Source organism: Benincasa hispida, chromosome 12 (assembly GCF_027475165.1).
Source record: "Benincasa hispida cultivar pf3 chromosome 12, pf3_genome.v1.1, whole genome shotgun sequence".
NCBI classification, from domain to species: Eukaryota; Viridiplantae; Streptophyta; class Magnoliopsida; order Cucurbitales; family Cucurbitaceae; genus Benincasa; species Benincasa hispida.
In genome coordinates, this window is record NC_143489.1 from 62,866,295 (window position 1) to 62,877,278 (window position 10,984).

General features: G+C 33.1%; 1 protein-coding gene across 1 annotated transcript; it reads right to left on the reverse strand.

The window, feature by feature from the left end:
- Positions 1-4,907: 4,907 nt before the first annotated feature.
- Positions 4,908-10,383, reverse strand: LOC120092786 (DNA mismatch repair protein). The gene is made up of 4 exons (XM_039050991.2): positions 10,299-10,383; positions 10,091-10,186; positions 7,642-7,809; positions 4,908-5,194 (listed from the first exon to the last, which is right to left on the reverse strand). Exons 2-3 carry the CDS (start codon positions 10,179-10,181, stop codon positions 7,679-7,681), a joined length of 222 nt encoding a protein of 73 aa, XP_038906919.1. The 5' UTR covers positions 10,182-10,186; positions 10,299-10,383; the 3' UTR covers positions 4,908-5,194; positions 7,642-7,678.
- Positions 10,384-10,984: the final 601 nt, after the last annotated feature.

Consider the following 10,984-nt stretch of genomic DNA (forward strand, 5'->3'; position numbering starts at 1 on the left):
CCGAGTGCTTTTGTCAGTTGTTATGAATAAAGATTGGCCTCTACACCAACTTGATGTTAAAAATGTGTTTTTGAATGGGGAACTTAAGGAGGAATTCTATATGAGTCCTCCTCCCAGGTTCGAGAGTCAATTCAAAAATAAGGTGTGTAGATTGAGAAAGTCATTATACGGATTGAAACAGTCTCCGAGGGCCTGGTTTGACAGGTTTACAACGTTTGTGAAAGCACAGGGGTATGTTCAAGGGCATTCCAATCACACTCTGTTTATAAAAAGATCAACATCAGGGAAGATAGCTGCTCTTATTGTCTACGTTGATCACATTGTTTTATCTGGGAATGATTATGTAGAGGTCACAAGGCTAAAAACAAAGATGGCCAAAGAGTTTGAAATTAAAAACCGCTACGATACTTTCTGGGAATGGAAGTGGCTCGCTCAAAAGAGGGTATATCAGTTTCTCAATGAAAATATACTCTGGACTTGCTAAAAGAAACAGGTATGACTTAGTGTAAACCTGTTGACATACCAGTAGAATACAATACGAAACTCGGTGATAAGAATGATAGAATTCCTATTAATAAAGAAAGGTATCAGCGGTTAGTTGGAAAATTGATATACTTGTCTCACACAAGACCAAATATTTCTTATGCAGTAAGTGTTGTGAGTCAGTTTATACAAGCTCCTTGTGAGGATCATATGAAAGCAGTTGAACGTATTCTTCGATATCTGAAAAGAACTCTTGGTAAAGGTCTAATCTTTAGGAAAATCGATAAACGATCTGTTGAAGCCTACACTGATTCTAACTGGGTAGGGTCTGTTGTTGATAGAAAATCGATGTCTGGGTATTGTACGTTTGTCTGGGGAAATCTAGTCACTTGAAGAAGTAAGAAACAATGAGTTGTTGCTAGAAGTAGTGTTGAGGCTAAGTATCGGGCCATGAGTCTAGAGATTTGTGAAGAAATTTGGTTGGAGAAAATATTATCAGATTTCCAGTAAGATAATGAGCTTCCAATGAAATTGTTTTGTGATAATAAAGCTACCATCAGTATTGCAAACAACCTAGTTCAACATGACAGAACTAAACACGTAGAGATATACAGACACTACATTAAGGAGAGATTGGACAGTGGAAACATATGCATCCCTTATATTCCTTCAAACCAACAAGTTGCTGATGTACTTACAAAAGTGTTAATGAGACAAAATTTTAATTATTGTGTAAGCAAGTTGAGCCTTGTCGATATCTATGCTCTAACTTGAGGGGGAGTGTTGAAAATAGGGTTATTAACCTAGGGGCATTTATGTAATTGTGTAGACCCCTAGGGTTTTCTACTGTCTATTTATACAGTGTGTCCATGTATATTCAGTATATCAAATTTAAAAGAATAAGAAAAGTCTTTATATAGTGGTTTTTCTCCCTGTACTAGGGTTTCCACGTATTTTTGTTGTTCTTCTCTTCCCCATTCTTTATTTTAACAATGGCAAAAGAATGAGAAATCCAAGGGAAAAAGTTTCTAAACGGCCAACGGTCTTAGGTGGCCTACTAGCAGCAATTGTCAACTATCACTGACAACCATGCATCGGCCGAAGACAACCACAAAGATCAATTGACAATGACACGATGGCCACTTGGTCACTGACGGTCAAGATGGTTGGTTGGTCGTTGACGATCACGACGTATGGTCGCCAATCATCACTACAGTCGGTGGTTAACAACTGCGATAGTTGGTCATTAATGGTAACTACAGTCAGCCACTAGCGATTAAGACAGTCACCCGCTAATGTAGAAGACAATTGATTGTTGACAGTCAAGACAATCAATCATCTAGGGTCGATCATGAATGTTGGTTGATAATTGCAAACAATCATTGACAATCATCGATAAGACATAGGAAATGAAGGAAAATTTTTCTTAAACCTATGACATTCAATTAAAAATAATAATAAAAAAAACATTCCAATCCCATGGATTTGGTTTCTTAATCCCGAGAATTCTATTCCAATGGCCAAAATATCCTAATTGATAAGTATATGAACTAAAATGGTATTTTAACTAAAAAAAAATAACTCAAAACTTACGATAAAAATATAATATTATTTTAAAATTTTTGAACAAAAATATTTTTTTTCCTATTAAAATATTTTACAGATGATTGATTACATGTCAAAAGTTGTTTTTGACAAGGAAAATAAGCCATATTTTGTATTCTTTCAGCAAATTTTCAATGAATACTTAACTTTCTAGTTTCTTGTATATATCCCTTTCTATTTGAAAACTCAATGGAATTCCACAATTTTTCCATCCTCTCACACTCAAATAGTTTTTCATCCCCAATTATCAACTCTCATTGGCTATTACCTATCAAAAATAGTCACTATTTTTAATCTTTTTTTTATTTCTTTTACTAAACTCATTTTTATATTTTTGCCTTTCAACTTCTAAGTTTGCATCGATTAACTTGGCCTTTGAACTTTAAAATATATTTACAATAAATCTATAAATTCTTAACTTTGTATCTAATATGTTTTCATATTTTAAGAATGTCTAATAGATCCTTCAACTTTCAAATTTGTGTCTAATAAATTTTCGATATTTTAAAAAAAAATTAAAAAATTAATTGATCTAGTAGATACAAAATTGGATTTTATGTCTATTGAGATGCAAAACTTTAGTTTTATGTATGAAGTCATGATCTATTTTACACAAAATTGAAACTTCAAAGACGTATTAGACAAAAAGATTGAAAGTTTAAGCTAAATTAAATATTTCGTCACTATGGTTTTGAAAAAGTTACAATTTAGTTCTTCTAGTTTGATAAAACCTTATAAATAGTCTCTATGATTTGATAAAATCTTCATAAATAGTTTCTACCATATAGAATATTTATTAATGTTTCATAAAACCATAAGAACTGTATTCTATTTATAAATCACTAAGATTAAATTCTAATTTTCTCCAAACCATAAATACCAAATTTACAATTTAACCCGAGACTTATTAGACACTTTTTAAAAGTCTAGAGACCAAATATAAACAACACTAAAAATTTAGATTTCATTTGACAATCATTTGGTTTTTTTTTTTAAATTAAGCTTATAAACACTATTTTCACTCGTAAATTTCAATCTTTTGTTATCTCTCTGACACTATCTACTAATGATTTAAAAAACCAGCCCCAAATTTTAAAAACTTAAAAATAAATTTCAAAAACTTGTTTTTATTTTAGAATATGACCAAGAATTCAATTGTTTCTTTACAACCAAACGAAAATTATAATTGGGAGATGGAAAGAAAACAAGCATAAATGTCAAAAACAAAATCATTATCAAACAAAATCTTTGAACCAACTTTAGTTTACATATTCACTTTCAATGATTCCAATAGCACTTGACAACATCTTTTTCTTTTTTTCTTCCATCATTAAATAAACACGCTCGACCAACCCATGAGCTTACCTACAACAAAATCCACAATGCACCATCCAATTGTCCTTTAAAAGCAATATCACTACTAAAGACAACAATTTAATTCAAACCTAATGGAAACGATTTAAAGTTGAGATGATTTCTTTGGTTGAATATAGATGATCCTCTTGAACCATTTTTGTTAGTTAATAAGTAATTGAGTAAAGACCAAACTCCAACCAACTTCTAGAATCAAAGAGCTCAATTTGAGTGCAAAGATTTCACACTTTGACCTTTCAGATTCTCTCTTCGCCAATCAATTCAAAGCCATTAGTGAAAATACATAAACATAGATGCCCAACGGCTGTTTTCTTGGTATTTTTTCCCAAACTAGTGGAATATTCCAACTTCTGTCGGATTTCTTTCCCCATCTAACTCTACTTCTTATAGTTCATGTAATGGTTACGTAGATATTTGTTGAAATATCTTGAATTTGATGTATGACATTTTGAACAACAAGTATAGAGATCTCGAAAAGTGAATTGTATAAATTCTTTAATCCTAGAAACGCCTCTATTCTATATTCTAAATATTTCTCTCTAATAAAATAATTCTCCTTCTGCCCCATGAACGTAGCTAACACATTATTAGTGAATCACGTAAATCTGTAGGTTAATTCTTACCGTCTACATTTTCTATTTATCTTTAATTGTCGATTCTTAATTGTGCTTAAAATATAATTAGACAAATATTGATTAAAACTCTTAAACTTTATAGGTTGTGTCAACTAAAATCTTGACATTTCGTAAGTATATCAATTTACACTTTCCTTGAAATTTCGCTCAATCAATTTAGACCCTTCGTTATTATTACTTTTGAAAATCATCCATGTCTTAATTCTCAAATATATGTAGACTTTTTCAAATATTGGTTTAACAAATTGGACAAATAAAATAAATGCATGGATGATTCTCGAAGAAAATTATTACTAATAGTTTAAATTGATTGATTTATGAAAATTCAGGGGTTCAATTTATACAATCATAAGTTTCACACGAGATTTTTCCAAGAGAAACATAATAGAAAATTTAAATAGACACACAAAAGTTCAAAATTATTAATACAACTCATAAAATTTAGGGGTATAAATTGATATTTTTCCAAAACGTTTTTACGGACTTAAAAAGTCATTCCAAATAAACCTTTACTCTGCTTGGTATCACATCAAATGCACTAAAGAGACCAAAAATGAGATTTCATGAAAAATTCAAGAATCGAGACAATGTTTGAACGTACCAACCCCCATTGGATTAGTGTGAAAGGTTGACCAAAATAAGATTCAGATCGATTGTTAGACAACAAACTTTCTTTTTCATTCACTTAAGAAATATTTTCAACTATGGTGTACTGCATCAACATTGTCAAATCATCTGGTAGGTTTTGAGTCAAAAGTAGAACCAAAGGACTATAGTCCAAGAAGCATGATGAGTTCAAGAGAATTGGAGTGGCATCCAGAATATAGGATTATGATTCTCTATTATGGTTTCAGACTATATGAAAATAGAAAATCTGTCATATTTCTACCAAAAGAAAAGCAGAGCTTGCTAATGAATATAATTATCAGACCTTCAGCTTGGTGATATCATTCAATTTCAATATGGAATCAATCATAAGTAAACCTCCAATGTCATAAAGAAACACCTTTCTAAAATCCCTCCTCTTATTAGTTGAAACTTAAAAGCCTGTGCTTGCACATCTTTCAGTCCGATTCCCCCGTAATTATTTTCTCTACCTGCAAAACCGATCAGAAGAAACCGCTAAATAGTTTTGTCATAAGGTTTCAGTAAGAAGAGAGTTCTTGCATACCGATGTAAACAGACAGAGATGGTTGTTGTCCTACAAAACGATTGTAGAGTTATGATAGGGCTGTTTGTACTCGTTTGTAAGTTCGAACATCCTACCATCACAATTTGTTCTTTCATTGTTCATTCTTTAGAAAAATTTGGGAGGCAAGTTACAGTGATTTGGTTGTTCGTGGGATTGTCGTCAATGCGGATGCAGGCTAAAGTGATAGGGTATAAAATTGACAAAGTCAAAATCTTCGTCTGGGGTTTATGGTTAGACTTGAGAGAAATCAACGTGACTTCGAAGGCAAAATAGAGAGTTGGGAGCAAAGATTTGAATTCCATCAAATATCGTTTCTTAATCATGTGTTCTTTTCGCCTGAAAAAAATGTGTTCTTTCTTAAGAACTCAACAGTTATTTTCCTCGAGAAATTTTGTTCAACTAGAAAACTTTAATGCCATTTTTGTTTCAAATGCAATCATGCAATGGTTATGTCGGTTTTTCTGTTAAAAAATAAAAAATGAAAATGAAATTATGAGTCTCTAAACCACATCATGTGCATCTTTAGACTAATCTTAGGATACGAGAATTTAGGAGTTCTTTTCCTTCAGTTTTTTTTTTTTTTTAATTATTAGAAAATTTAAATGCGTTGGAGCCTCTAAACTGCTATGTATAAGTACATCTTATAAGCAACTACCTAACCTTATAATATTTTGTTATATATATATAAACTTGTCAATTTATGGTATCTTAGAATGGCCTAAGGATTAAAATATCGATGATGGTATAAGAATCCAATTTTACGGATATATGGATAAAATATAAATATCGACAGATATCTCTATAAAGCAAAACATTTATAAAATTATTTAAATTAATGATTAAGTTGTTTTTACTTACCAAACTAAGAGATTGATCTTCTTATTAGTGTATATATCTTCATATTGCAATTAATAGATGATTTTTTTTATGTTTTCTGGGAACTCTTATCAAAGATATCAGAGATATCGATTAATCTTTAATATTCACGTTGAACCTTCCGATTTATGAATATCAATCTATCAACATATATTTTAATCCTTGTGTAGGTCTACGGGTTTTGGCCTCATTTTTCAATAATCTCCCTGCTTTCATTACTTCCTCTTATGGCCACTAGATCAACCGATAGTGGGTGGGTTGGGATAATTTTTTATAAAGGAAGGGTGCCGATTTGTAAACCCAATACTCTAGGTGCTCTAAAGTTTGGGAGTTCGGTTGGTTTTCTCATTATGTTTTAACCGAGTTACTTTTCACTTATCCAATGCAAAGTTGTTCAGATCATATTGTCTAGCTTTATCAAAATCACATTTTTTGTGATGATAAAAATGTAACCAAGCTTACTGTGAATCCAATGTTTCATCTTCGTACAAACTAACAAAACATATTGAAACATATTCACTTTGTTCAAGAGGAAGTTTGAAGCAAGACATCTAATTGCAGAAGATAAATTCTAAGAAGCTAGTTACTGGTATATTTACCAACGCACTTGGTTTTTCTTTTTTTTCTTATATCCATGAGTGTCTAAGTCAGCTGACGTGCACCTTAACTAATCTCACGGGACAACCCATCTAACAAACCTTAAAAATCTCCCCTATCAACCCCACTATGCCACTTTCCACATCCCCCATAATTACAAGCTACATGAGTGGGACCAACATTAATTTCTAATAGGTAAAAAACTGACTAATTCAAATTATTTTCACAATAAGTTTCTACAAACTTTTAACACATCGACCCCCGGATCCTAAGCTATTCTAGCACATTGTTTATTCCACTTTGAATCTAGACCCGTATATTTTGCCAAGACTGACCGTTAGGTTTGTTTCAAAAAGTCTGTGCCTTTTTTAGGCTTTTTGTATAACATGACAGCCAATCAAACAAGTATCACTCGAGCATCGAGTCAAAGCATAGTCGCTCCCTAAAGCAGGAAAACAAAACAAAAAAAAAGCTAACAAAATTAATTGAACTGAGTCAGTGATGTCAGTTGTCTAAGCAATGTTTGGCGATGTTTGGTTTTTTAAGGTATAAAGCGAAAAGCTAATCAGTACAATTTCTATTAGGTTTTTGTCGGTTTCTGTGCATTCAGCTTTATTTCTACTGCTTTTTTCAAGCGGCCAGTTTAATTTTCAACAAGCTCAGCTTAACCTCAGTTTTAAATTTTAAAACATGATGCCATTCTCAGGCATCCATTTTGGAAGAGAGAAGAAAGAAAAAAAAATTATTTCAACCTCAACTGACTCAAACCGACCCACTTAACCCCCCCAACACAGTCAAAGCATGGACATAGGTACAACCTTGCCAATACCTTTCTATATGATCAGTTCTATGATTATGAAGATGGAATGATGAACAAACCTTGCAAACCAGCTACCTCCAGTCAGCAGTTGAAGCATTAGGTGTCTTTCCTGGCCTCTGCAGCAGCATCAATGTTCCTCCAAGGATTGAGGGCTTCTCTAATTGCTTGAGCCTCAGGCGAGTTTTCCCAAGCCAGCTTCTCCGACTCCAGTACTGTTACTTTATCGTCTGTACAATGCAAAGCCAGGATAGAGTGAACATCATAAACCAATCAACAGACGACCAAACAAGAAACTGATCTAAATAGAGTGATTGAATCAGTACTTTCTTTATCATTATTATTTTTTTTACAAGAAACAAAATTTTCATTGAATGAATACAGCTAATAGGTTGTAATTGTTAAGAATTGGACCCCAAAATAGAAGGTGCATCATTTCAAATAAAATTATTAAAAAAAGAAAAGAAAAAGAAAAACCTGCTACATGCGTCTTTTAGTGGGGTAGTTGCCGAAAACAGAACCTAGAGGAAAATTTAAAAACAGAGAAGGCAGTAGTGTTTTTTCTCTCTCCCGTGAGTATTTTTTCACACTGATGAAGAAGAAAAAGGCTTGCTGTTTTTAAATGTTTTTCTTGGTTTGTGTGTGTGTTTGTTCTTCCATTGAAGAGTTTAATGCTATTGTAAGAGTGGTACGTGAACCTTTTCCTTGAGAGAAAAGTGAGAAATCATTCTTGAGCGTTACAAACTCTTGGGTTCTTCTCCCAATCATTTTTAGTGGAACCTACATTAGTAGCAGAGAACTAGATATAGCCCACACCGAGTGAACCAGTATAAATCAGTGTCATCTCTTTCCCTTAAACTTGGTTTAATATTGGTCTTATTGCTTAGAAGCTTAGATTAGTTTATCCATTCTTTTAAGCCTACGAATTTCAAATTGTTAGATAGTATATATTGTCTAAATTGGGTCGCTTAATTTGGATTGATGTAGTATTATTCCTATCAGCAATGGCGAACACCCTATTTTCATCCATCCCCCTCCTAGTGCTTCATGTGTGAATCTAGTGCTGAATATCCAGGTCGTTTATGCTGCTCTGCATACCCATTTTGCCAAATTATATTGGAGGGTTATGGCTGGTCTTTAACGTTCCCAAATACGTTTTCAACATTCTTGCTTCCATTTTGGTAGGTAATCCTGTTGGTGGTACAGAAAAGTGTAATGGTTGGCTTTCGCTCGTGCCTTTTTCTGATTGCTTAGAGGTGAAAGAAATGGTCACCTTTTCAAGGATACTTCCTCTTCTGTTGATTGCTTTATGGACAAGGTGTTATTACCACTTTCTTTTGTTGTAAAACAAAACACCCTTTGGTTCATTATATCGTGCCTCATTTGATCTCCAACCAGAAAGCTATGTTTCAATTCACCAGTAGGTGTTTGAGTTCTACTCCTCTATTTCATTAAGCAATGAATTTTTTTCCCCCTTTTGTTTTTTTTAGAGAAGAAGAAGATGGAGGGGAAAAAAAAAACTTAGCCACCAGCAACAAGACATGTGAGGCTGTAGTTTCTGGATGTATACGTTCACACCATGTAGAGCTGAAAAAGAACCAGCTCAATGAAAATTTAATTAGATAAAGATATGTCCTTGAATAGCCAGTCGTTTCTTTCCCACCAAAAAGTCCAAAACAAGGCTCTGGGTGGACATCCCTAGAGTTTTCTTTTCTTCTCGGAAAGAGTGGCCCAACATATCGAGAGCAAGAAAATCATGGATGTTGCTTGTGGGGGTCATAGACCATCTGAATGCATTCTTTTATGCAGACCAGAAACTATAGGCTAAGGGGTAAGTGATAAAGAGGTGGCTCTGCCTTTCTGCATTTTTCTTGCATATGGCATGCCAATGTGCGCATAGAATCTGGTAAGGAAGCATGGGAGCCGGGATGTGAACTCTAACATTCTAGTCAAGGATATAACGTCATAACTAGTTCAATTTTGCTCAAGTTGGCGACACCTTCACTTCTTTGAAGGGAGACTGGTTTTAAGAAGGAACTTGGAAAATAAAAACGACCAAATTAGGAGTGTTGTGAAACAGTTGAAGTAAGCACTGCCAGGATTCTAACGAGTTTTCTCATTATAAGTCAGATTAATAGCGATTACCACAACGGTTGAGAATTTGGCATTAGCTTCAGCCTCCAATATCATATGCCACAAAACTTATAAAAAATAATGTCCCATGAAGTTTGTGGTTCATTATAATTTCCATTTTCCACTCAATTCAACTTATTTACTTCGTTGTATCGAACACGGGAAATGAAAAGTTAGTTTAGATTTATTGAAAGCAAAATAAACCCTAATAAAGAACAAGATAAAGCTCCAATCAATTTTCTAAGATTTATAAAAAGACAGAACACAAATGAAGACGAAGAAGCCATTAACCACATGTACTTCAATTAAATACAAGAAACAAAAAGAATTAACAATGGTGAATTGAGGAAGAAGGAGGAAAAAGGAGGGTTCTCACACAGAAGCCCGTTTTAATCATGAACATTTCCATGGAAGCTCCAATCAAAGCTGACACTGTCCCAATCTTCACATACCAACCTAGAAACTTCATTTCAACTGAGAATTCAAACAAAAAAAAAATGATATTCACGCAATTACAAAATTGAATCCATTCTTCATTTTCAAAAGAAAAAAAAGGTTTCTGCTTTGAAGTTTCAGTGCTACTTACGAAGCTCAAGCTGCGGAAGTAGCGCTGCGACGTCCTGCGGCTTCAGAGAGAGAATTTGTTAATTCTCCGTTCTCAAACATCATTTTGATCCTATTGATTTATGAACTAAAACGACGGCGTTTTGGAATAGGCCCAAATAATCTGGCCCATTGGCCCCATACGGATTGAAGCAGGCCCATTGATTAAAATTTACTGGTTTATTTTCCGCTATTTAAATTCTATTTTGGTCTCTTGAATCTTGTTTTACGTTGGTTCTTAAATTTTAAAAGACGTTTGTTTTAATCCCTAAATTTTTTATGACTAGGCTATAGATATATTGAGCAAGATAAAAGTGAAGTAAAATGACAACAACCAACACGTCAAAGTACTCAACAACCAAAATTTTGAACTAAAAATTTCTTTTAAATTCTCCCACTCTCTCACCTTATTCAAAATTGAAACTATAGATTTTTTAGCGAAGTTAACTTATTTGGTAACTTAGTCATCCAAAAAAATACAAGTCACCTCGGCATTTTGTTAAAATTTTAACAAATTTTAATATATTAGGGACCAAAATAAGCATTTTTTAAAAGTTCAAGGATTAAAACAATCATTTTTAAAAATTTAGGGACCAAAATAAAAAAATATTCAAAATTTAGGGACTAACACGAATATTTTTAAAAATTTAGGGAACAAAATAGAACATC